This window comes from Nipponia nippon, unplaced genomic scaffold, assembly GCF_047370975.1.
Source record: "Nipponia nippon isolate SJK-2023a ecotype South Korea unplaced genomic scaffold, ASM4737097v1 scaffold_8, whole genome shotgun sequence".
NCBI lineage: Eukaryota > Metazoa > Chordata > Aves > Pelecaniformes > Threskiornithidae > Nipponia > Nipponia nippon.
Genome location: NW_028262402.1, coordinates 31,776,176 through 31,804,007, shown reverse-complemented (window position 1 = coordinate 31,804,007; position 27,832 = coordinate 31,776,176). Strand labels below are relative to the sequence as shown.

The window sequence follows — 27,832 nt, the reverse complement described above, 5'->3', positions numbered from 1 at the left end:
CCACTGGACCACTCTTCCTCTCATACAGCAGGCACTCGGGATTAACTGGGATTGGGAGGGTAGGGTCAGCACAGACAAAGAGATTCTTCCCCGTTGATATATCTTCTCTAAGGAAAATTAATTTTAAAAAATACATTCAGACGTTTCTTTACTAAAGTTGCAATTACATGTCAACTATGGAACGAATTTAAGGGTAAAGTATCGGTTCAAATTTAGTCAGTTCATGCCATCAACTACAATTTTGGCTGTTTCTTGCTAATGTTCTGTTCCTGTTCTGTCTGAATTATCTGAAGTTCTGCAGTACATAGTAACTTTTATGCAAACCTGAAAATGGCATCTCTAGGTGGACACTCAGTTGTCAAAGATATTTATTTCATATGTAGGGATAATAATTACAGTAACCTCAAGAACTACTTAAGACAATGCAGGTTTCACATGAAAAACTGGTAAAATCAAAGATAGAAACCCAAGAAAGAGATCTTAGTTTTCCAGTACTACTTCTTAATAATTGAAAGCTCTTATCTGAGAGAGTGAAAGAAGCAAAGTGCTCATAAATTAGTCACCTCTTACCAAAATTTAAACCAACGCAATAGCATTAATATAGTTGTAAGAGTGAAAGTAGTGAGCAATTTTTCTTTCAGCCTATATAATATTAAACTGCTGACCTGTGGAACATGGGTAATTAAATGGGAAGACTAGAATGCTGAAGGCAGCTTTGCTTCTCCTTTTAAATTTGCTGATGCATTTTAATCCACATCCCTTACAATTTTCTTGCTTTCTGGAAACCTCCAGTGACTGATATGCCACTGTCATTCTTTATTCATTCATAAACAAAATTTACCTGCTATTCATGTGAGTGAATATGCTGATGTGTCCCCTCTTTGTGAACTGTTTAAAATTTTAGGTCTGTTCAGTATGTAATATGTAGAAATTGCAGTCATCCTCTAATTGGTGAGAAGAGAAGAGGAATTCAGACAGGGAGTATTGGCATCGCTCTCAGGCTCTGAATGCAAAGTATCCTGTTACAGTGGCATCCAGATGCCAATTTATAAAAGAAGTGCCACTGTTCTGCATTGTACCATATTTTTTTTGACAATTTAAAAAATAGAGATTCTGGTGGGGGGTGATTGTTACTGGTTGGTTTTGTTTGGTTTTCGTTTCTTCTCCCTATCTCATTTGCATCTGACAGCAATTCTCTTACTGCCTTGAGCAGCTGAGCTATGTTGCATGTGATCTTTTTATTGTGGGCAAAAGGAAGGAATTGCTGCTGATAATTTGTGTTTTAACAGGATGGGAAAACAGCAGAAGATCTCGCCAGAGCAGAGCAGCATGACCATGTAGCCAGTCTGCTTGCAAGACTTAAAAAGGTTGGGAATGTATGAATTTTAACTCAGTTTTTCATGTTTTTAAGATACCAAGAAAAGTTTGGCCATGGGAAATCATACGATAAGATATTCATCAGAGCCATTCTAAAAATCTGTTGCAAAAATCCTTACTGGAATGGTGTCTTTTGTTTTTTTTCCTTCCCCTCTTCATTTTTAATTTGAAATGGTGCCCTCAGTTAAAGCTAGTATGTACATATTAAGAAAAATGGCTAAGCTAATCTGCACCACTGATGTATATTATCCTGTCTCTGACAGTGCCTAGCAAAGCATTTAAGGTGTTTAGAAGAAACTGGAAAATAAACTATTAAGAATTAGCACATCCCACAAGAGCACTTACTTCCTCACCATCGCCATTTTAGTTAGATTAGTGTTATGAAGTATGAGGCGTTTGTGCCTCTTCTGGAAACTCTAATACCGTGTGGAATTGTTGCATAAGTTCTCAGTGACATTTTTTAATTCTGCAATTTCGGTATCTCCAAATCTCCTGACAACTAGAACACAAAGCTGATCTGGGCTTGTTGTATGGCAGGAAGTCTGACACATCTGATACGCATTGATTATTCTGGACAGGCAGCATCACTCATGTCGTGAAGGTTCAGGGACCACTTGCCTGGTGATTCAAGGCAACAGCCAGACCAGTTAAACCAGTTCTGTTTTAAACATGCTGTTGAGTCTGCGAAAAACTGAAATAAAAGACCATTTCAGAGTAGCAATAGAATATGGTGTGTACCAGGCGTCGCCAAGGTGGAAGTAGAATCATGTCCTTTAGTCCTGCCATTAAATCTGTCTTTGCTAGGATTGTAAAGTATCAGTGAAGATGTCAGAAAGTGCCAAAGTTCAGGCTTCTTTTGCAATGATAGCTTTTGTAAATGTTTGTCATAACAGGATCCATTTTGCATAGTTGCATTCCCACACTGAACCCTTGCCTGTTTCTGCATGCAGGTGGATAAATTTGCCTTTTAGTCATGATGTAAATATGGAACTAATACGAATTGACCTAGAACAAAAGGGAGATCAGATAAATCTCTTCTGAAACAGTCATTAGTAGCTGTAACTCTCTTCTTTATAGCAAAGTATACTTAATTATTGAAGGCCTGCCGATATATATGGGGAAAATGTGTGATAATTACATACTTCATCAGAGTATACTTTGCAACAGAGAATTTGATCAACTGAAGTTAATAAACTACATTAAACTACTGAAAATGTTCAAGTACTACTCAAAAAGGTCAATATCATCTACTAGAGAGTGTACCTGACACTTGTTTTGTTTTCAGTGCCTGTGGAGGCTTTTGTCCCTAATAGCACACACATGAAGAACCTACCGTCATAGTGGCTCTTGCAGAGGGTTCAGTATTAGCCATGAAGGGGTGCAGTATTTGCATTGTGACTAACTTATTTAATAAATGCCTGTTAGCAAGGCAGGAACTAAATTATATGCACTACTATTTCTGTCAAATTTCTCAGCTTAATTGCTGCATGCTTATAATTTTGGGGGGCTGTAGGTGCTCATTTAATGACTCATTCTGCATGTTAAACGCAGTACATATGCAGAAAAACAGAGCTGCTCTCTCAGCTTCAGATGGGGAAATGAAGGAAAGGAGGCTGAAGCTAGTTCCATTGCCCTTCCACGTTTCTGCTACTCCCCGTTTCCCTAAAACAGGTCTTTCTGTGGTGAGAGACACTGATAGTTTGCTGACCTGCACTGCATCCCCTTGTTGAGTTGATTTTTCAGTCTCAGCTTGTGTGGGAAGTAGAGCATCCATGTCTGATTGGTTCTTGCTGGGCAAAGAGAAAAGGCAGATTTGATTTGTTCATTCCCAACTCTGTCTTCGGCAGGAACAGAAGGAGTATCCTTCAGATACTACAAGACAAGATACAATTGGGTAATGGGGGAGCTCAAAGTGGAAAGCTCTTCTGTAGGAGATGTGATTGGGTTTGAGGAAGGCCTGCGTAGGAGGATGAGATTGCAGCTGTGGAAGAGACAGTGAATGCACACAGAGGGCAAACTGTGAGAGGAGAATTAAGTAGGGAGGCAGCTCTATTGAGGCTGGGAGTAAAGAGGGAGACCAGTCTGGAGGATGTACGCTTGCAGTAGAGAGGTAGAAAAATGGAAGGTGAATAGTATGCGAGCATCTTTTAAGGTAAAGAAGAATAAGAAGTGTGTGGGGAAAGGAGAGATGAGTGGTGTGGGAAAAGCAATATTTACCTTGCAAAGAACTGAAGTGGAAATAAACAGAGAACTGGGTGGGGGGAGGAGGGAGCAGGAAGAAGAGAATTCTCTCAAATAGGACAAGTACAGAAAAAGTTGATGTAAAGAAGAGGAGAAATGCACATCGAGTTTTTGGATTGCTCAGGTGGTAGCTGTCACTGTAAAATTTTTCAATGCTGCATGTATATTATATAAGATTATGGATATGCATTATGCTACTGAGACTGACAGGTAAGGAGAATGGGTGCTGAGAGAGGCTAGTTTTTCGTCCTTTGCCCTCTCCATCAGAGGTCAAAATTATTGCCTTCACTGATGTTGAGCCTGAATTCATCTGTGATTTTCATGAAGACTCAAGGTGGCTGTTGAGAGCAGGCAGTCAGCTGTGGCTTGTCTACCTGTCCCTGCCCTTCTGCCAGTAACTGATCACTTGCATGATGAAGCAGATGGAGGAACTGATCCAGATGAACATCAACCTGGCAAGGAAGCATTACCTAAACCCTGTGTTTTGAGTTTGTTGGGAGGCAGTAGCTCCGTGCCACATGTCCTGATTTCTTCTTTATGTTGAATTTTAGGATACGCACCGGGGGCTTTTTATCCAGCAGCTGCGGCACACACAGAATCCGCAGGCCCGGATCAAACTGAAGCTGTTTGGACACTCTGGTGCTGGGAAAACAACCCTCGTGGAGTCTCTCAAGTGTGGCCTGTTACGAAGCTTTTTCCGAAGACGTAGGCCTAGGCTCTCCTCCACAAATTCAACCAGATTCCCCCCATCTCCTTTGTCTTCCAAACCTTCAGGTATGGCTTCAAAGATGTAACATTTGAATGAGAAAACATTTTCCTGTGTAGCTCCTAAGGAAGAACGGTTGGCTGCACTGCAAAAGACAGGACAGGCCAAGCATGTAAGAAACCAAAGTAAACCGGAGAGAGTATTGACTTCTCTGTGTGCAGGCTCGTACCTAAAGTAAGAGCGAAGAGGAGCAGTGGGTGTGGAGGCTGTAGGAGTAGATAAGGTTTTGTTTACTCACACACTGCATAAGTGAACTTGGAGAGTGGAGGACAGGCCTTCTGAACACCTGATGTTTATTTTTCACAAGAAGTCCTAGGCTACAAATGCCAGTGTTGTGACCAGATTCCAGTGTCGTGACCAGATTCCACTGTCGTGGTTTTGGGGATCATGTTTTGTCAGCCTTTTTGTTTGAGTAGCTTCAATAAGCACTGTGCAAAATTGAAACGGTTGCTGCATCTTTATATGATCTTTAAGTAATAATAGAGGATTCAGAACTGCCTCTGATGCTTTGGAGTGCTTTTCCGTACGGTACAGGAGTGGATTAACCCCGTTAGAGGTGTCTAAAATTGTCTACAAACAAGGTGAAAATGGAGATTTTCTAAACTGAAGTAAATGTGTGCCAATAATAGGGCAACTTTGCCCATGTAGCACCAGTTGGCTTGTGTGAAGTGGGAAGAGCTGCAGGATGTGGAGGAACTAGCTAGGTTTATACTTCAACATGTGCCCAGTTTTGGAAGAACCCACAGTTGTGGCAGAAGGACAGTGGGCAGAGTAGTAAACTGTTTGTCCAGGTCTCTTTTGTAACACTGAGAGGCTGTGCAATGTGTACAAGCTAAGCAGGCACTTTGAGGAGCTCAAGTTTAAATTGATGTTTAGAAGTAGTCTTACCACGTAAGTTTTAAATGGGGTCAGGGTTGCCTTTTTCTTTAAAAACCTTTAGATGATACTTGCAGGTTTAGGTTTTATTCATCATTTTTAAGTAATGTTAGAACAGGGCTAGTAGTAGATTTCATCTCTACTTTTTCTCTAGTCACCTGAGGAAGCTATAAGGTACTCACAGAGCAGCTTTAACACGACAAGATAGCTGGCACAGAGATTGTTATTGCATTTGCTGTTTACTTAACACAAGGGGCTCACGTCTGTGACAACAGAATAAAGAAATTGCTTAAATGAATCAATCAGAAGTTCTTGATTTATTTATCTCAATTTACTGTGTCATACAAGGGGAGATAAGTCACTCAAGGAATATCAGTTCCTGGAGGCAGTGCAGGAAGGTTTTGACTGAAGACAGGTTTTTCTATATTGGTTGGTACCAGAACCAGAGGTTAGGTGTTGTGTGCTCACACCATCATAAAATCAGACAAGACTGCCAGTCACGTTGGCAAATCATTATAGAAATAATGGTGAATTTGAAGCATTCACTTGAAAATAGCTTACCTAGATGTAAAGCCAGAAAGTTGTGGAGTGCTATGCAGACTTGAAACATGCTGTTCTATGCAAGCAAAGCTACTATGGTGTTGTTTTAATGTTTGGGGTTTTGGGTTTTGCTTGTTTCACTACCTGGTCTTTTTGGATGAAAATCATTATATAACATGCAAATAATGTTATGGGTTGAGTGACATAACCAGATAAACATTTAAATCAGCACAGTTTGGGTTATACTTGATCATGTGCTTAGGCTTCTTTAAATTCTGTAAAAATAAGTGTGTGAATTCACCATGTATTTATTTACAAGAGCCTAAAGATGTAAATATTACACTAGAATATCAAACATGAAAGTATAGTTTTACAGCTGATAGGTAGTTTCTTTCTATATCAAACTCCAAATATTAGAATTCAGCATCTAGTGGAGGAAAGAAATCTTTACTTTCTCCACTAGATGGTGCAAGTCAGTTAAAAAGCCCTTTTGTTTCTCACTTGGGGAATCTGAATGAAGCATGAACTAAACAAATTGCTTATTAGTAAAATAATTTTGGTTAAGGGCCTGCTTTTCTCCCGCACCTCCCCAGAAACAGTTGTTACACAGTGATATCTTTTATCCTTACTTACAGGAATCAAGTATATGAATATGTAGCATTTCCATACCAATATGCAATGGACCATGCTATGAAATTGCAGCCTTTAGCTAAAAAAGCAGTATATCTTTGCAAGATAGAAGAACTTTAACTGTTGAAACCTTTAATTCCCAAATCATTCAGGTTTTTTTCTATGCTTCCAACCCAGCGGTATATCTGCTAAAGGGCAATAAGTGCTATATAAGATCATTCTAGTATTTACTTCTTCATCATTCAGAATAAAGGTGTAGTTGTGTATGCTTACAGCTTGGTAGTCATCTCCTTTCTTTGAAGAGCAGTTTGGTTTTTTTAATCAGCTTCTATGCCTTGCATACTTATTTTGAAGTGATCTGTTTGTGATTTTCACATGGTTTGTAATCTCATTTTCCTTTCCCTGACCCAGTTTCAGTAAGCATTACGAATCTTTATCCTGGTTGTGAGAATGTCAGTGTGAGAAGCCGTAGCATGATGTTTGAGCCGGGCCTGACCAAAGGGGTATTAGAAGCTTTCGTTTCACCTGCTCATCACTCTCACTTCTCTGCTGATGACCAGTCCACTAAGGCCATTGACATTCAAAATGCCTGCTTGCATGGTAAGCAAAGCCCTGGGCTGGCATGCCTTAATGATGTGGGATGGTTAATGCTGTGTTGCTTGTGTTTAAAAACAAAAAGGGAAAAAACAATTTGACGTAGTATGGTAGTGACTGTGGTTGAGAATCGAACACTGGTGGAGTTTGGTTTGTTTAAGCAGACAGTAAATCTGCATGAAGTTCCCTACCTGTAATACACTTAGTAATCACATGTGTCAGATCCTTATAGTGTCATGTAGAAATGTTTTTGAGATGAATAAGTGGGGCAGGAGGAAGGAGGGATTTGGTATATGAGGAGTGAGTTGGCAGACTGGCTACTAGTGTGAAGGCTCCTTCACCTGTACTCTGTGTTGTTTGGGGATTTTATCAGATTTGACGTGGTCCGATAGACCCAAGTGTCCTCACCATCTAGGTAGTTCCCAGCTGTATGAAGAACCTACCATTTTCACCCCATAACAGGACCGGAGCATGTTTGGTGAGTCCTGCAGCTCACCAAACATGGTGAGCAGAGCTTCTGATTTCTTTTTTTTTTTTTTTTTTGAAAGGAAGCTAACTGCTCTGCAACTGAAACCAGTTAGCAGTAACAGGGGTTAGTCAGAGAAGATGTTGTAAGTACATATATGGCTTTTGACTGTGAGGACCATATAAATGGTGCATATACACCACCAGCCATACTAATCGTTATATAGGTGGTAAGATCTCTCCCAGTAGGATCCCTTCTTAATAAGGAAAATGTTTTGCACTCCTTAGCAGCTGCAATTTTGAGGCTGAGTTAGGATTAATCAAGATTTTATTTTGGAGGGAGAAACCTATTTATGGATGCAGTATATGCACACTAACACATGCAGTGACAAAACGTTTGTCCTAGATGCTGAAGAGTTTGGCATGTAGCTAAAGCTTGTTCTTTGTCCAGGCTAATTTCCTCTTTCAGTGTAATTTGAAACCAAGTCAAATTCTGCAGTGAAATAGTTGTGCAACACTGTCAGACAGGGTTTCTTTTCTTTCTCTGTGCTGTCTTGATATAGAAGAAAAGTGTGCACATGGGCGAACTCTGAATAGCTGGACTCATAACAGCAGATTTGAGGTTTCTGGCTTCTTCTAGAAGTTCGAGGTGCATCTTAATCAGCATTTATTTAAATAAAGGTAGTACAAATGCGGCAGACTGCACCCTAATCGGATGGTGAGTCTGGGACGTGCCATACAGTGCAACACGCTAATACTTTTCTCACCTGAAGCTAAAGGAGATAGCAGAAAGAAGCACGGTGCTGCTGGGATCCTTAACACGGTGATTCTTCAGTCCTGACTTAACAACGTGATGTGAATAGTACAATTCTGTAAAGCAAAGTGGCTTCTTTGAGAATGGCCTTCAGCTGTTTTTAATACCAGCAGTGGCACATTAAGAAGAAAAATTAATTAAAATGTTGAGTTTTTTGGGGTGAGCAGGAAAAGAATGGGAGCCGTTATTCTTCTTTTTCAAAGGAGTTACAAGATCCCTTGCTGTTGTGCAAGGCAAAGGCCAATTTAATGTGTAAGGCTGCATGTGTTTAACACACAGGTGCTTCCACGTGGCACCCAGCTGAATGTCCTAGAGAAGTGAATGTGAGAGAGGAACAGATTGTGAGGACCCAACTTCTCAGCCTCTGAGACTGACTGAAACCCCTTCCCTTTGTTCATGATTGCATTTGCAGTCATGCTTTCTCATGTGCATACGGTTTATCTTTGTGAAAGTTTAAATCAGATTAACTCTTTTGTTTCTCTTTCCATGGCTGAAAGATGCTTTGTGCTTACTGATGAAGTGTGATCTCTTCATCTGTTTGTCTGTTTTTCAGGAGTTGGTGATTTCAGCATCTGGGAATTCTCTGGGAATCCTGTGTATTTCTGCTGTTACGATTATTTTGCTGCAAATGATCCCACTGCAATTCACATAGTGCTTTTTAGTCTCGAGGAGCCTTATGAAATCCAGCTAAACCAAGTGACCTTTTGGCTCAGTTTCCTGAAATCATTAGTCCCAGTTGAGGAGCCAATAGGTATACTCTTCTACCTGTTAATGAAATATTAGGGGACTATAAGATAAAGCTTCTTGTGTTTCTCTGCAATTTCGTACATCCTCTGTGTTGAGTGTGGTTATGTGTCTTCATCCCCATATATTCAAACTTTACACAAGGTTTCTTAGAGAAAGGGAGTTTTATCTGTGTAACAAGTGTGAAGAGTTGTACACGCCACTTAGTCCAAATAAAAAGGGTCATGAGGTACAGTGCAGCCTCCTGTGGCACTGGGATTTACATCTGTAAATGGCAGATGAAGTTTTATGTCAGATAAGCTGCATGGAAAAGTGTTTCAGAGGGTTGGAACCATTTAAAACCAGTTTTAGATGCATTGCTTAAATTCCACTTACATCTAACCCTAATTAACAGTGTTTCCAGCATAAATTGGTCTTGTCAGCAAGAACAGGACAGAGCGACATTGTGGAGTGGCGTTACCTCTCAGTACATGCCACTTTAACGTGTTTAACTAGGGTTATACTTGGGCTTCAAATACATTAATCTTTGCATCAGGGTATAGAGAAACCAGTACTTCTAGTAAATTTCACATATTCTCAGACTTTGCACAGGTTTTAAGTAAGCTTACTTGTTTTATATTCAGGCTTTCTAATAAACTGAAAGTTACTTGGCAGGCAAACAAATTAACTTTTTTTTTTCCTTAAAGGGTCTGTAGGTCTAGGTGTATATACCATATAACTTGTTCATGTTTGTACCTGACCATTGGTGTGCAGACTGTGACAGTTTCATGGAAAAACCAAGCTCTGACATGTATCTTGGTTCCGTGAACTGAAATGTTATTCCAGCCAGTGGCTGTAACTCAGCACTCATGGGCATTTATAAGACTGCTAGGGACTCACCGGACAAGCATATCAAATACTTACATAGTGCACAGAGTATCTCCCCCTCGTTTTGTTTTCTGCGTGATTCTGTATGCATTATCTCAGCCAGATAATGATAATGATGAACCAAGGCAGACCTTCAGTTTTTGGTTCAGGCATCTGCACATCTTTCATTTTCCATTTTAGGTCAAATCACAGGGTTAACAATAGGAGCATTTGGATCTAACCAATATGAAATTACTTCTGGAAGTAAAAGCTCAGAAATTTGCAGAAAAGCTGAAAATACAGTTAATTTGCAATTGCTGAAAGCTTTTCACAGCTCCTCAGTCTAGCAAGAAAACTTAGTTCTTGGTTTGACCAAGTTAGAATTTGAGTTAATCATTTCTTCTTGCTGATCTAATTATCAGCATTATTTAGATACTTTGCTTAAATCAGTGTTTATACTGGTCAGCTCAGTTTGGGTACTCATGCATTTTTGTACTCTTACAACTCTCTCAAGTAATATGTAGTAACTGATGTTAGTAGAAAGCTTAAGCTTTTGGAATTACTTGCCAGTTATTTTGTCTATTTTGTCTTAAGTCCTTCAGCTGCCAAAAAAAAAAAAAAAAAAGATTTATAATTACATAATACTGACCTTGAAGTGCTATGCAGAGATTTGGGAAAATGTGGCTTTTTCTGCATGAATCAAGATTCTGGAGCTCTTAGTTGATGAAAACTGAGCAGTGATGTAAGCATATTTCTCCCATGTGAAGTTTTGTCAGACTAAAACAGCAGGATTGGATGTACTGTCTTCTTTTAAAAACAGTCTAATGATGTCTCTTCTTTTCTGGAAGATCAGTTTGAGAAAAGATTGAAAACTGTGTGTTCCATACTGTCACCTCATTCACGCCATTTGTATCTTTCTTTCTCATTCTTTTTCATGGTTTCTGCCAGGCTTTCCTACTTAACTCTCACCTAAGTGAGAGGTCATTGTTTGTGTAAGTACTGCAAAATAGCATTCATACCACCGTATGAATGTTGTAGACATTTTGTGTTCTACTTATAATCCTCTGCTCTGCACCTGTAGCATTAAGGACCATCCAAAGATTGTGAGAAACCCTTTCAAGAAGCTGTTATTTTTAATTATTTTTCCTCACGCTATTATAGTTTGTAGTTAATAAATATATCATTAGTGTTATTGATTAATGTTTTTATTAAAACAGTCATGTAGTATCAATGTGTATGATGTTATTCAAAGAGTCTATCTATTCAAATTGGACATTATATAGATAATCCTATAGGCAGATAAAAGCCAAAGCACCAGTGGCTTAAGCACCGTATGGCTATGCTTAGAGTTGGTAAATCCACTGCAAAAGTGACTGGTATGAAGAATGTAAAATGTATTGCTGCTTTCCCGGCTCAGTAAGACAGCCGTCTCCATAGGCATGTCTCATAGTGAGGGAGTGCTCTTGTTTCTCTTCTAGCATTTGGTGGAAAGCTGAAAAGTCCCCTGTGTGTTGTTTTGGTTGCCACACATGCTGACATAGTGAATCTTCCTCGGCCTGTTGCGGGAGAGTTTTGGTATGACAAAGACATGTCGTTGTTGAAAGAAATCAGGAACAGGTAAGTGGGGAGTGTATTTATATGTTGTGTTTAAACATGTCAGTTGGAAAGAAAAATACTAAAATGCATAGCAATATGTAAAAGGTTTTTACGTGGCTTAAGCTTTATGATATTATGATATTTTGAGTATGTTCAGGAAGCTTATATTGTGCAAAAACTGAAATATTTACCAATATTACAGTGAGTGAGCTGCCTTATGTGAGCTAAAATGAGCCAAGTGCTGCAAAAACGAGTTGAGGCTCAGGAAGTCTCACCCTGTAAACACTGGGATACATGCAAAGGCCTGTATCAGCCATCTGTCCAACATCTTGGTGCTCAGGTTTTACACCAGTCTCAGAAAAGTGGGCAGTTCTCAGCTACAAACTCTGAGTGCAAAAGAGGAACCTTTACAGGAGAGCCACCCTTTGCTCTGAACTGATTTAGGATGGGTAGGAAAAAAACTTAAACCAGGCCTGGAGGTACTCCATACATAGTTTGTGAAGAGCTGGACATTGTGGAGTCACACAGGTGACAAGGTCATCCAAGAGGTACCTAGAAGTTAGAGAAACTTCTAGCCTTCTTCAATAAATGGAACCATCCATTGCTGTGAGCACAGACCCTTGTCTGGACTGTACAAGAAATAGATGTAGGAATTCCAGCACAATAGTGGCAGGGCAATATCTTAATCAATTGAAATAAACCAACAGAAAATACCGGTGTGTAATCTTTGATGTTGGAATCCTTTTAAATGCAAATCAGCCCAGAGCTAGGAAAACAAGTATGTGTGGTTGAAGAGTCAAAAGGAAGTGAGAAAGAGAGCTGGTGTCAATAGCAATGACAACTGAACTATTTAAAGTGAGAAGAAAGAAAACAACCAATATGAAGACCTTAAAAAGAATTAATTCCTGCTATCCCTTCTCTAGTAAACTGTTTTTGTAATTACAAGTCCTGTGATGCAGCTGTAATTTTCTTACACATCTTCAGCCTTCTTCCTTAGGAAAGACAATAATTTTCTCTCAATATCTCTATTTATTGTCAAGAAAATTGGAGAGCAGCTATACTGTCTGTGCTTATAAAATATCTTAGCATAATCAGTACTTAAACTTTTTCATCATTCCTTGAAGAAAAATAACTCTTGTGTAATTTAAGACTGAAATACAACTGGATTAAGAAATAAAACTGGATCTGGGACTAAGTAAATAATTGCTCGCTTTTTCTCTTTCAGATTTGGAAATGATCTGCAAATTTCAGACAAGTTATTTGTCTTGGATGCTGGAGCATCTGGGTCTAAAGATATGAAGCTTCTCCGAAATCACTTGCAAGAAATAAGAAGCCAGATAATTTCTGTAAGTAATGTCTAATGGTCTAGGTTGGGCCAGCCAAAATGTGAAAATCTTGTGTAATAATTTACTGTAAATTTAGTACTTACATTATGAAACTTAAAGAAATCAGTGATGTTTCAATTTTTTAGCAGCATGCATGACAGACCTGGTGATAAACAAACTCCTGACATCAAAGATTCAGTCAGCATTTTCAAAATTGTAGGTGTTTTGTATAGGTCACCAAAATGATCTCTTGAAATTATTTGAGCATTTCAGTTCGAAGTTATAGTTTCATATTTTGAATTGACAGTGGTTGGATTCCAGCGTTGACCCTTCTTTTTTGTTTTGTTTTGTTTTGTTTTTAATCTTTTTTTTATCAGCATAGTATTACAGAGAAACAGAATGTATTTCAGGCAAATAAGTTTTTCATTAAAAAAAAAAAAACCACCAGAGTAGAACAGTTTCCTCAACCATTAGATAATTCCCAATATAGTTGTGTGAACTGAATATGCATTAACTTTTTACTACACTTTTTTACTGAAAGATATGTGCACGGAGTTGTATATATATGTGTAGGTATATGTATATGAGACTAAAGGTAAAATAGCCATGGTTTGATATCATCACCATGAATCCACAGAAACTTTCATGGTGAGGGTGACCAAGTCAAGTTGTTATGTAGCCTGTGCTAAATGGATGTAAATTTCTTCATACCAAAGGCCCTCTTACTTGTGTGACCCACCAACAAGAGTTTCTGCAGCTACTTGTGATAGGTATTTTTTTAAAAATGAATTAAAAGTGAATGTATTACTGAGTTCATTCTGTAGGTCAAGGCAAATGTTTGGTTTTGTGCAAAATTCAGCCTATTTTATATTCCCAATGGTCTCTTGATTTAATAAGCTTTTTTTCTCTGACAAAACTTTATTATAGCTATGGTCACTAGCTTGAAATCTGGAGGGCTTTGCTACATAAGAAGTGCGTGCTGTGGCTTGAAAGTGTAGGATGAAGGCATCAGTGATGTCCAAGACAAGCAACAGATAAAAGTACCATCTTTACTTCTTATCTGGTACTCTGCTGTCTCACCTGTTGAAGTAAATTGGTCCTGTACGGATATTGATGAATACAGATTTTAATTAAATGTTGACAACTTCTGAAATAAAGATTAACTTCTAGATGTATGAAGGCAGTTGATACATTTTGAAGTCACTGTTTCAGGTGGTCAGCACACTTGACAAGGCCAGACTATATAAACCAAACTTTGTTCCACGTGTCAGGATTCCCATTGTAATCATGGTGATGTTTGGAAAGTTTGCTTATTTTAGCAAAAAAATTGTTTCTGGAATTCATTTTATTAAGGAAAGTTAGATCTTATGGCAAGTGAATGCCGGATGGAAGAGTAAAGGTCCATCACAAGGGGAGCTCTTTAGATGCGAGTATACATCATGAATGCATTAGACCTTTAAAAACAAAAAATAGTATCGTTATTCTCAGCAGAGTAGAACTACAAATGGATGTTTTCTGTGCTTTTGTAAGACTTGCCCACCTATGACTCATCTGTGTGAAAAAATAATCTCCACACTGCCTTCATGGAGAAAAATGAATGGACCCAACCAGCTGATGTCCTTGCAGCAGTTTGTATACGATGTACAGGAACAGCTTAATCCCCTAGCAAGTGAAGAGGACCTACGGCATATTGCACAGCAGTTGCACAGCATAGGAGAAGTAAGTGTTTTTCTCTAAATTGCATATCTTTATTAGCAAGGTACTGCTCTGGTAGAATATTGTTTAATGGGATTTAAGCAAATGTCTGTAGTTTGTTGGGGTTTTTTTCCCCTCCTCCCTCTTAAGACATCGTAAGAAGTGGAAACTGCTTAATGATGCTTTTTGTTATCATTATTGTCTTGTGGCTCCTATTGCATTCAACGTTATTTCTTTGAGACACGAAGAATTACAGTTTATTGCTATAGTTGCAAGAATATAAAATACTCAGAAAGGGTAAGTATGCTATCATCTTAAATGAGGTAGTGCCTAATGTGTTCACTGCATATGAGAAATTTATGTTTATCGATTAGAAATTGTAGGATAACACCTTTGCATAAATAGCCTGCAGGGCATGGCTAGGCTTTACTGCTGTTGGGCTGTAATGGCTTTATTACCAGTGGAAATCAAGAATAAGATGCTCTTTGTTTTGAGTACTTGCAAGAAATTAAAATGCACTGTTTGTTTTTCTCCTGTCAGCAGTGTTAATTAAATGATTGGGTCTGTAAGTTAGGAAAGAGAGAAAGTGGGGTATCATCTTGTACTTCACAAGATGTAAATAGTAACTTTCATATTTATAAACAGATTAACATTATGCAGAGTGAAACTGTCCAAGACGTTGTGCTTCTGGATCCTCGCTGGCTCTGTTCAAATGTCCTTGGAAAAATCCTGTCTGTGGAGAACCCAAAAGCTCTCCATCACTATAGAGGTCGGTACACTATAGAGGACATCCAGCGTCTGGTGACAGACAGTGATGTGGAAGAACTGATACAGATTTTGGATGCCATGGATATTTGTGCAAGGGACCTTAGCAGTGGAGCAATGGTGGATATTCCTGCTCTCATAAAGACTGACAATCTCCACAGGTCTTGGACAGATGAGGAGGATGAGGTGCTGATTTATGGTGGTGTTAGAATCGTTCCTGTGGAACATCTTACCCCATTTCCTTGTGGAATTTTTCATAAAGTTCAGGTGAATCTCTGCAGGTGGATTCATCAGCAAAGCACAGAGGGAGATGCTGATATACGTCTGTGGGTAAACGGATCAAAGATTGTAAATCGTGGAGCTGAGCTTTTAGTGCTTCTGGTAAACCATGGTCAGGGTATAGAGGTTCAAGTTAGAGGACTGGAAACAGAGAAGATCAAGTGCTGTTTACTTCTGGATTCTGTATGCAGCACTATTGATAACTTAATGGCCACAACCTTACCAGGCCTTCTGACCGGGAAATACTACCTAAGTCCTCAGCAGCTGAGGGAACATCATGAACCAGTAATGGTCTACCAGCCTAGAGACTTTTTTCGTGCACAGAGTCAAAAGGAGACATCACTAACTAACACTATGGGGGGATATAAAGAGAGCTTTAGCAGTATACTGTGTTTTGGGTGTCTTGATGTCTACTCCCAGGGAAGCCTAGGAATGGATATTCATGTTTCTGATCTGAATCTACTTACCAGGAGAAAACTAAGTCGACTTTTGGATCCACCAGATCCTATGGGCAAAGATTGGTGCCTTCTGGCCATGAACCTGGGCCTCCCTGATCTTGTTGCAAAGTACAATACAAATAATGGAACACAAAATGACTTTGTCTCAAGCCCAGTCCATGCCCTTCTGCAGGAGTGGAGCAATGCTCCTGAGAGCACTGTAGGTATCCTGATGTCTAAGCTGAGGGAACTAGGTCGCAGAGATGCAGCAGACTTTTTACTGAAGGCATCTTCTGTATTCAAAATAAATTTAGATGCTAATGGTCAAGAGGCTTATGCTTCCAGTTGCAACAGTGGCACATCTTATAACTCGATTAGCTCTGTAGTGTCACGGTAAGAGCAGGTGTTTTGCATGGACATCTTTTCAAACTGCAAAAAGGATAAAAGATACAGTACAAGAGTTTCTGTGCATTTTCATTTATGAGGTTTTACATCAAAGGATCTTTATCCTTCTCCAGCACCACCTTTTTGTGCGTAAACTTTCTACTTCTAACTGTGAATTGTTGCTTTTTATCTATCAAAAAGGCCGATGTACTTCTGGTGTTTCAAAATTATTCCTGATACATAATGTGCTGCTTAATACTGCCATTTTAACTGGAAAGTCTTTAACTTTTGGATTATGTACTGCAACTGTTTTATAAAATACTTCGATTCTCCCCATAAAAGGTAAGGGCAGAGGAATAGCACATATTACCTGAAATGTGTATTTCTTACACCTATTTTTTTCCTTTTCATCATGTCCTCTGCTTAACATTTTTTTATATTTGTAAGGAGAGAAATCCACCATTTGTGGTCACTCTGACTGAATTTAAAACCACATTGTTTATAGCTGAAAAAGCGAGTGCCTTTTGCAGAAGGGAGGGTGCAGTTGATTTGAATGACCCTGCTGGAGTTACAAGAACATGCTACCTCTGTTTCACTTAAATTGTCTGCATGCTTATCATTGCAAGTGGTGCTTGCCTTTTAATTTTTCCTGCACTTCTGAGACATTGGTGATGACTCACGCAGAGCATTCTTGTGCCAGTACTATGGGTATAGACATGTGAAACCTAATCAACTTCAATTACAGTCAAATCATAATGTGAAAATCTCTTAAACTTGCCAATTATCATGCTTCATTATTTCCATGCACCTCAGGTAAAAGTTCATATCATTACGGAGTTCAAAAAACAGAAGTGTTGGATACTGCAGAATAATATTGTATAGCTGTCAGTTGTAATTTGTGTATAACAAAGGTTTTCTACTATTAGATCCTGCATTACTTCCTTCCTGTACTTGAAAACTTTGATGGGGATAAAAACAAAAAGGAAGCAAGGTTTCTTGCAGTGATAACTTTAAAATTGATATGAGGGAATATGACCCATTCTCTGTTCTAAAAAGCATGTAATTTTAATGGTGCGATGTGTGTTTGTTTATATATATTGTATGTACATATATTAATACTATTTTTTCCTTAATCTTACAATGTAGTAAAATTTTAAAGGATTTTTCTACAAATAAACTGTTGCTTGTTGCATCCTTGTCGTTCATATTCTGTAGCTGAAAGGGACCGAAACTTCTCTTTTCCTCACAGTCGCAATCCTGGAGAGGCAATGCCTGGCTTCAGAAGTTCTGGGAACCTCCTGTTTCACTTCAGCGGGGTTTCTCAGCACGCTGGAGGAATATTTGTTTACCTGTTTACTGCAGAGGTGGTCCCTCTGCAGCAGAGGGATTTGCATTCATTTTGACAAATGGCAAGCCAAAGCGGTTTGCTACATAGCTTTTCCTTTGTGTTTTTTTACAATGAAAAACAAAACAGCAGATGCGAGTCTGTCATCGGGAATCCTCCAGATTATGCTGTGTTGCCAAGGGGGGGGAGAACACTGTGTTAGAGCCTGTGCTGTGGTAATGGTCCTTTACATTAAGGATCCTCTCATCACACGAGGGGCTGTGCTGCTCTTGCTTGTTGAAGCTCTCGGCATCACTCGCCAATAGCTGCACAGTCTCTGTACAGCACTCTGCGCAGGCAGCGCTGCGCAATACCTCCTCCCTGTGTGTGCTGCGAAGGAATTAAACGGACTCTTCTTAAAATGCTAGTTGCCGTTTCCCGCTGCCTTTGTTGACATCTTTTATCCTTGCTTTATTAAATCCTTCCCTGGGCATCGCCGGGCTCCTTTGTTTAGTATTTTTTCAAAGTCCAGTCCTCAGTGAGAAGTACGGTTATAGCAGTCCTGCCCTGAGGTGTCTCTGCTCTGATATTCTGCCTCTGACGAACAGAGTTCAGCATCTCCCACCACTGCTTAAAGTTGCTCAGTGAAGAGCCCAACTTTCCGCAGCCCATATTTGCCTGTATCGCTTCATGCCCACCACCACGCTTCACCTTCCAGCTGTGGACATGTTCAGCACTTCTGTCAAATTCTGGTATGTGGAGGGCTTTCTCGTCTCATGAGACTTTCTGGTTTTCTAGCTGTTTTCTTTAGGCCTCTTCCTCAGGCATCAAACTTGGAGTTACCTTCACTGAGTCTGTGACTGCAGAAGAGTGGGACTTGGTCTCACAAGTCCTGTGAGAGCCGAGACGACTGTGAGATGCTTTCCCCCTGCAGGACTGTCAGTGGTGTCTGTTAGTTTGGGATGTAATTCACCACTGTACTCCTTGTGGTGGAGTGGCAAGATTTTGAGATACCAGGTGGCTCCTCCCCTGCCTGCCTCCCCAGGCGCTTTACATGTGCTCAACATGCATGGTCGACTTACCAACACTGATGCAGTGTTGGGGTTTTTGTTTTGTTTTTAACCTCCCAACAGCATGTTTCTGACAATTCTCTGCTTCCATTTACTGTAAAATGCAGCCCAGGGAGTATAAATTACTTAGCAGATCCTATGATGGATCTTTGAATGGCAGTAAGTCTATTGCTTAATTTACAGTTTTCACGGTTATAGGTTCAGGAAAGTGAATCACAGTCATAGGATAGCTTTGGATTGCTTTCCTATGAATCACGTGCCACTGACAGTAAAAAAAAAAAAAAAAACATTGTTGTCCTAAATGACAATTTCAACATAAAAAGCTTAGCAAAGTGATGCAAGTGGGCATCCCTTCGGTTGTTTCCCTTTTTACTGATTTCCTGTTTTGTTTCGTGAATGCAACGAGGAGCAGAGCTTCGTTCCACAGTTTTTAGAACTGTGTTTAAAATGCACTGATCCTGCCTGACTCACTCCAGAAATGGAGGAAATGTAAGTCTTTGCAAGATCAAAAAAATTTAGCCATAAATGTAAATTATGTGTAGTTTGTGCAAGGAACACGCTAAGCTCAGCTCCTGCCTTTGAGATCTCAAGTGAAACTGGATACTAACGATGAGGAGGCCGTCTTCCTTGCACTTCTTTGTAGCTTCAGAGCAGAGCTGCTGAAACGCAATTTTGAGGACAAAAGAGATTAGCCCCAACATACATTTTGTCTTCAAAATCCGTAATGTAGACAAACTCTAAAGTTTGCAACACAGTTGCTCAAGGCCAAGATGCATGACAGATGATCTTGCAGTTTAGAAATGTATATTGCTGACATCTGGACTCAAATTCTGAAGAAATTTTCTGAAGAAGATGATAGGGAGGAAGTGAGCATTTAGGTGTAAACCATTTTTCCACGTACAGTCTTTTGTCCAGCAGCATGCATAGGATAGTAAAGTACTTCATATTGCTATTTGTATTAGATTTTACTGGTTTTACTCTCTCTGAGAGTTTTGCTGCTGACCTTGACTGGTGAGTTTGGAAAGCCACAACAGATCAGTGGCTACATGCAAATGAATTTGAGGGTGGGACAAGAAGGGCATCCAGAGGTGACCCTGGGCAGAGGTGGATATATATGATTCTTCTTGCCTTACGAGGATGTAAGCTGGTGACAGCCACAGGTTTTAGGATCTTTGTGATCCAAATGATTGAGAAAGAGTTATGGAACTACAGGGGCTTAGCAACTCCAAAGTGTCAAGAGATTGAGAGAGCCAGGAGGCTTAGAAAGGAGCCAGACCACAGCTCCCTAAATGGTCAGGTCTCCAGAGAGAGCAACAGTGAAGATGTTACAGCTGGCTGTGCTGGAGGCCATTCCAGGTCCTGAACCTCTGCTGGCTGCATTGCCCACTCCAAGGAGAAGTTACCTGTTAGTTCATTGCAGCCTTTCTATTCCAAAGATCCTGTGCTGCAGCATCATTAAAACAGGTGCCTCAATTTGAATCGCACCACTATTTCAGCGTCGCCAAAGAAACGGAGGAGTAATGCCCAGGTTGTAACTCCGAACAAAGTGAATGAAGCATGCTGTTGGCTGAAACCTGTCTTTAGGTCAGAGGAGATGGAGCAGTGCAGTATCTTCTCTGAAGGTGTCCTGAAAGCACTATGTACAATATTAAAATTTACTCCTATTCGATTTTTTGTTAAACTCAGTCCAGCGGGTCACAAAAAACATTAAACAGGACCACAGATTCACTCCCGTATCTTTTCAGTCTTTATCTGACTTGGAAGGCAAGGCAGTGGGTAGAAAAGAGGAAGAAAATCAGTTTTTAACAATGCCCGAGGTACTTGGTTTCCAAAACGGTTACAGCCAAGCCACTCAGACTTTGCAGGTGGAAATGTTTGGGTCTCCGAAAGTTAGATGAGTGAATGATGGTATTCCTCTGTGTGGCTACACCGTTTATCATAACAAGCTTTACAGGAACAGTGGGGCCAGCAGCTCATGCTGCCTCAAAGCCAGATGAGGATCTCAGTGGACCTGGTTCAGGTTTGCATTAACCAAACTGACCTACCATTTCTGCACTAGCCAGAGTACCCTTGGGTGAGGTCCAAATCCCAAACATGCATAGTTAAAGATCATTCTTCAGAATGCAACCGTGTTACTGAGTCAGTTGGATGTACCTTAAAAATCACAGCCATGCCCTGAGACAGGGCAAACCTGGAGTGCCTTGCTCAAACTCTGGGTCCTGCTGTCACTAAGCTGAGCACCTACACAACTAATATGCACTCACATCTCCTAAGCAAGAGGAAGACTAGGAAGAATCCTGTGCAGGACGATAAGGAGTCTTGAACAGGAGTGAATGCTTAGGCATGCTGCATCTTACTCACATGGGTTTGCTGCCAAAGCGATGTTGGCAGCCCGGGCCCATGGTTCCTCCTTCTGCTGAAACGTCGCAGCACCTGCTGCAACAGTTTAGGCATTTCTAGTGGCTCTGTGTCCAGGCTCAGGAATCTGCACTCTCTGGTAGCTGCACAGGATCCAAAGAGCGCAGCTCAGTGAGGCATCTTCCCTGTGGGCTCAGGCACTGTCATGGCTGAGTATAACTGACCTCGAGAAGCGTCGGGCCATACGTGGTGTCGGTGTAGCCAGGATGCTTCTGCTGCATCTCAGCAGTTGAAGCTGGGGTGGGGGGGTTGCCTGGCAAAGGGGGTGGAATTTCCATCAGTGAGTAAGGGCTGGGTGAGGCACCAGCATGTGGTGCACAGGGAGGGGAGGATGAAGCTGTGCTTTTCAAAACAGTTCTCAGAGAAACATGGGAGAGAAGGGAGGGCTTTTGCATTAGGGGGGTTAGACTGCTGATGCTGTTAAAAGATCGCGTGTGTAATACTTTGAGTCACCATGTGCTTCACTTTTTCAGCTGCTCATTGCATTGCAAAATCTGCTGGTTTAGCCTGGCCACCAAGAAGTATACTTGGATTGTTACAGTCCGTTTCCTCCTAGAGGAGAATTGGTCTCACTTGCACACCCCCTGCACAGGACTGCTTACAAGCCAAAATGTACGTAGCAGAGTGAATCAGCTAAGCAAAGGGAGTGCAGAGAGAAGGGGCATCTGCTGGGAACATTGGGATAACATCAGCAAATCCTGCTGTCGCTAAATTTACCTACAAAGCACTACCACTTTGTAGCATTGGCATCTTTTTTTAGTCCTTTCTATTAGTTGCAGATGTGGGGGGGAAAAAAAAATCTGCAGAGTGCTGAGTGCAATCAACTACTGCTAAGCCGAAGCTTTTATGACCGGAAAACAGAGGGTACAGATCTTGAATTTTGTGCTGAAGGCAATGTGTCAGTGCACATGAAAGCCAGTGCCAAACCCAGGTGCGTTGCAAGATAGAACCAGGTCCCACTTCCCTAAGCCTATAGCGTGGATTATTTCATCATTCCTAAGGTACATATTGGCAGAAGCAGCAGGAAAGAGATTATTTTGGAGGTGTTTCCAGCCATTAAAGGCTTTGATAGCTAGGATTAGATTATTTGAACTGGTTATACATAAGGAGTTAAACCATCACCCTCTACAACTACAACACTTTGAATCAAAATTTTCTGCAGACCCCTGGGATCGTGTTGGCAGCTGGAGAATGTTGTAGCAATTAGCCTGGAAATTGTAGAAGGGGGTGAGTCACGGTAACCAAATTAGCATCAGATAGGATGGGCTAAAGTTCCTGCGTTGCTCACAGTCAGAAGGAAATATCACTTGCAGCTATTAGACCTGGCAGTCAAGCGCCAGTAAAGATTTCAGAGGAAGCTTGAGGCCTGCAGCATACCTGTAGTATCAGTCTGCTTACAGAGGTTTAGAAAGGAGCTTCATGAATGTTTAAAGTGACGGATTAACACAGTTTCCATGTACGCTTCAGGAACTGAATCAAGGCCCAGAGTCTGAAAGTGCTACCAGGAGAACTTCCAGACTTTTTAATCCCAGGTAATATTACCTGGATGAGAAGTGCTTTACAAAGCGGTTGTTGCTGCCTTCTCAGGAAAACATGAGAAGGAACCTAATCTACTGGTGTCAGTTTGGGTGTACAGGATGGGTGTAAAGAATGAACACAAAGCCACCAAATGACCTCCCCATTTGCCATTCATTCTCCAAGGACCAGCATTCGTTTGTACTTAACGAAACAGGGAGACCCTCTTTCCAAGAGTGGCGGAAGGTCAAGGAGTGTTACAGGAAGAACCACCTCCCCAGCTGTGAGGCAGCGCGATGCAGTTAACGCATTTCTTACTATTGTGGCTAGGAAAGCTGTGTAGGAACTCCCATAGCCACTAAAGAAAGGTCTAAGTGACGGGGAGAAATTCTGGCTTGCTTTATGTATTCTACTTCACTAAGGATATTCAGTTATTTAACTATTCCAGTCTTCCATGCTAGTGCACTAGTTTCACAATTCCCCTACCAGACCCGCCTTTCTGCTTTAAATTACTCACTGCAGGAAAGAGTGCTACGTCACCCCTGCGAAATGGCGTCTGCAGCACCAGGTGAGTCAGGTGTTGCATGGAGGAAGAGCACAGGTCAAAGTGAGTGGACGTGGCAGCTGCTGTCGCTGGCCAGATAAATGCGTATTTTTTATTATGGTTGCAGGGCCTCTCTCTACTGTCAGTCAAACCATGCTCCTGGCTCCAGCACGATTCAGCTGTGCAGTGTGGATGTGATCTCTGGATTTGCTGTGGCATTAGCAGCAAACACAAAATATCACATATATTAAAGAGAATGGAGGGGAGGCTGTCTTATGCTTTTCTTTATGCTGTGACTGTCTTGAAGCATTTTTCACATTCCACCAGTGAGCTCAGGAACAGGCATTGTAGGCACAAAGGGATCTCTCTGAAGCTCGGGTTTGACATTCATGTGTGTTTGTACGAAGCCCAGCACCACTGCATTAAGCACTAAGGGGGACATTCCTGCCTCCATCAGTGCTCATTGGGCTCCACTTTTTCTCTTTTATTCCCAGAAGTGAAACTGGTTTCTATACAAGTGTTCTATACAAGTGTTTATCATCTCTATCTCTGGTCCACATTGTTTCTAGGATGTGGTTTCAATGAAAGCTGTAAAAGAAAAGTTTTCCCCAACGGAGAAACAAATGCTTTGGCAGCAATTTTCTACTCATAGAAGCTACTAACAGAGACTGCTGCTGTTACTTTGACTGGCAAGTGAAAAAATATGCAAAACCCGATAGAAGAACCTTCTTTAATCCACTATCAATCTGGAGCCACAACTCCTTGTTATGCACCTACATAGTAAGTACCACAGCAGAGTCATGATTTCTGTATGCCTCTGCATAATAGATAGAAATGAATGACAGCTACCCTCCCTAACAGGTATTTAGAGAGTTGTAGATCTATGCATGTTTGGTAGGTGTGAAGCTTGTAGTTCCTTCTACAGGTGGCCAGACCTACAAGGACTGCTTATGCCATTGCAACCTTATTGTTACTACCCACCAGGCCCAGAGCCACATTTTGTATAAGCTGAAGCCCAGATTTCCATTTCTAGTTTGGAGGAACCAACCCGCAGACCTGGTCTCAGTCCTCCTCAGGGGCTTGTGTTTCTCTGCCTATCCTTTTACTCCTATTACCTGCCCGCAATGCCACGTTTGTCCAGCTGAGGTGAGCCTCAAAAAGTGTGCAAACAACACTAATGATGATTTTGAGAAGCTGTAAGATCAGCGTTAAGATCAGTAAGGTCATTTCAGTCGCAACAACAAGCTGTTTCTATTCTCTTTATGCAGCTTCCAGTTTAAAAAAAAAAAAACAAAACTGCCAAGTAATTTGTCTTTTTTGAATCTAGGAAACATAACAGAGTCTAGAAAGCTCGTAGTGTAAGCGATTTGGGCTATATTCTGAAAGATGACTATTAAGAAATTGGTCTGGAATTGCTCACTGGAAACAGTCAGACAAGAGTCTGACTTCTCTGCTTGGTAGAAATGTTTCCTGTCTTTGCCCAGCAGAAGAGTCTCCACATCGAACGCTGTTGGCCAGCAGAATTACCAGATATGGTAATGTATGGAGATACATGCATCTCCTCACAAATACGACTATCACATGTGGCTCTGGGTCACTATCAATGCTTGACGGTGCTTCCCAACACTTACAAACCCCAGCTGGAGGCAGACTGTGTAGGCTCCCATTTCTGTAGTTTAGACAAGGCCTCCATTAGCACTGCCAACAACAGCGACTTCTTGACGTGCGGTGTTGCCATCAGGCAGGGTGTGGTGGTAGGTTATTAAACTGCCTCTGCCACTTAGTTTTCATCTGACACATGCTTAATTGTGAGGATGTCCTTCCTCTTGTTGGCATTTGAATCGATCCAACTGTTGATGAGGGATGTTGTCCGAATTGTGCTATAGTAAAAATTGTTACAGCCACAGCCATAGTGTTATGGTAGAGCCAAGTTCAGACTCTTGACATGTTGTCGCCTCACATTTCCCAGCATTAGCCAGGGGTGGCAGTGTCTTATTATTGATGGGCAGAGACATGGTAGTTGGTGTGGCGAAGGGACTGTCCTGGCTCCCCCATGAAGAGATGAGGACCGCAGTGTAAGCCGTAAGTGAGAGAGACTTTATTCAGTATTCTCTGTCACCTCAGACTATTTCTATTAATTATATGAAAGGGGGCTGGTGATAAGAGTAGAACAGGAATGTGAAAAATAAGGAAGTCTGTGAAATCAGTGGCTTCTTGACCTTGCCATATGGTTGGTGATGTTAAGTACAGCTGTTGATCAAAGATGCAGTGTTCAGATGCCAAGGACTGAAATTAGAGTCTAGGGTCAAAAAAAGGTTGGTATTCTTGCACAAGGAACAAATTTCACAAGCTATCTGGCCTTGCTATATCACAAATAGCTACAGTCCTTTCCTCTGACTTTTAGTCCATTGAGGCAACAAATTTCAGGGACAATTTCAAGTCTGGGAAGCAAGATGGGCTCCTCTAACCTCTGCTACCTGGAGCCTATCTGTGATTGCCAGCTTCAAGAAGCCGAGGAAATAAAACATTTGGGGGAGTGGGAATGTAGTAAGTGTTGAAACAGCCAAATTAGAAAGCATATTGATGGCATTCACCTTTGCGAAACATCTACACTGCTCTGTAGGGAGCAGAAACAGTTTTAAATGGCAGCAGGAGGCAGTGACAAATCCTCTGCATTACTTCCCGTGACACAGACAGGGGCTTAGGAGATGGAGGCCCTGGTTCATCCATAGTCATAGTAAACAAGAGTTGAGTGCACCTGAGAAATAAAATTAAACACTGGCTAAAGCCAGTCCATGTTCTGGTACGGGTTCCTGGAGAGCGCCGTACATCCAGTTCTGGCAGAGCCCCTTTTCATCGATTGCAAGACAGACTCCAATTCTGCCAGCTTCATAAGCGCCGTGTTCAGCTTTATCTCAGCTGTCTTGGGAAAGAAGCACAGTACACATTAGCGGGAAAGAGTAAACAAAACTAAGCATGCAGCAGCCAACGTAACTACGTGTTTGGGGTAGAGAGAGAGGAGCAGGTGCTCTTCTGGCCGATAGCCACAGCTCAAAGCCTTAGTCCATGTATTTTGGTCAGGAGACTGCTGGCAACTGATCGGCAAATCCATCCAAGGCTGCCGTCTCTGATTGGCAGGGTAGTTGGTGTGTGCGGGCGGCGCCTGTGTGTTTGTAACTACGCTCAGGACAGCTGATGGGGTTAGATACCCTGTTGCAGCAACGTCTGTGTTTCTGACATTTTGCTGCTTCTTTTTTTTTATCTTTAATCCAGAATATTTTTGCAACAACGGAGACAGATAAAGAAAGAATTTGTGTATGTAAGGGTAGGTGAATTTGATGCTGGCTGGTCTGAATCCCTGCTCAGCTTAACGCAGAAGAGACTTTAACCAAGTTCTGCCATGTTCTTCATGTGTCTCAGGTCAGCACTCTAGTCTCGACACTGTAAGATTTGACAGTCCATTTTCCCAAGTATCTTAAGCTAATCTAAAGCTGTGTTCCACTGAAAGGGGAAGTCCTGTCCTCTTCACCCTTGCACTGCGGTCTTTTGGGCTTGCGCTGGTACCCACGTGGTTGCATGCTCAGCCAGTTCAGCTCACTGATCCAGCAGGAAGCTACCACTTTGTTTCGTAGGCTTTGTCTGCAGCCTGATGAGCTTGCTGCTATGGCTTAGAGCAGGAATAAGAAGTCACAGGTGAGGGGAACGGCCAGACTGCCTTTTTTCAGCAGTAATGCTTGTTCAAATCCGCCTAAGCTGCTTGGAAAACCACACCCATAAATAGTTTCAAACCCTGTAAAGGTTTGACTTCAATATTTGTTTTAGTTAAAAGCATTTCCACAAGCTCTGATAAAACTCTGGGCAGATGTCAGTGGCCCTTGGCAGAAAAGACACTTAAAAAGATCACAATAAGCTAAAACAGTCGTCTACACCCTTCTAGGGAATCAGCAACTGTCCCAAAGCCAGAAACACCAGTAAACATGAGATGGTAAAGCCTCTGCCCTGGGGGGGTGTTTAACCAGGAAAGCCAGCCCCAAGGAATGATTACAGCTGCTCTGCTGTGGAGGGGAGGGCAGAACAGCAAATGCACAGCTGTGGGATTGAGCGCTCCTCACTCATGGCCATCCCTGAAGTACTAGGAACTGCAATTTGGTTTACTCCTGTTAGTGTACGAAGAAAGCTATCCATAGCCCTTTCCTTCTCTCCTCGAGCTCTCTTTGGGTATAGCTAATTCTGGTCCACCTGGTGATGAAGGCAGGGTTGGTACTGAAGGACGGAAAAAGGAGTTTGCTGTGCTCCTGCCTGCGCCACAGGATTCCTGTGGCATTGCTGAAGTCACAGAGTCCACCCTTGACTCAGCCTTCTGCAGGATACAAGCAGATAAGCCCGGCCTGCAAGGGCTGGGCTGAGGCTCAGCACAGGCAATGTTTCTGAAAGTGGCTGAAGTCTCAGTGCTGCAGGAGCTGTATGCCTTCAGGTGGCCATTCCTTTTGCTAAACTCTGTAGAGCTGTACAGGGCACGCTGTAGTCCTACAGCACTGTCACAAAGATGCGGACATGGGCCATACCACCCTAGCTCCGTGGGACAGG

At 41.4% G+C, this 27,832-nt stretch overlaps 1 protein-coding gene across 3 annotated transcripts in view; it reads left to right on the top strand.

The window, feature by feature from the left end:
* DAPK1 (death associated protein kinase 1) overlaps nt 1-17,566 on the top strand; it is a 90,718-nt gene extending 73,152 nt beyond the window's left edge. For all 3 annotated transcript variants that reach the window (XM_087741783.1, XM_087741781.1, XM_087741784.1), the window contains 8 exons: nt 1,290-1,367; nt 4,170-4,392; nt 6,842-7,030; nt 8,857-9,054; nt 11,372-11,510; nt 12,715-12,835; nt 14,345-14,533; nt 15,155-17,566. In XM_087741783.1, coding sequence (XP_087597909.1) covers nt 1,290-1,367; nt 4,170-4,392; nt 6,842-7,030; nt 8,857-9,054; nt 11,372-11,510; nt 12,715-12,835; nt 14,345-14,533; nt 15,155-16,387 — 2,370 coding nt within the window. In that variant the 3' untranslated portion in view covers nt 16,388-17,566. The remainder of the gene's footprint in view (nt 1-1,289; nt 1,368-4,169; nt 4,393-6,841; nt 7,031-8,856; nt 9,055-11,371; nt 11,511-12,714; nt 12,836-14,344; nt 14,534-15,154) is intronic.
* Nucleotides 17,567-27,832: the final 10,266 nt, after the last annotated feature.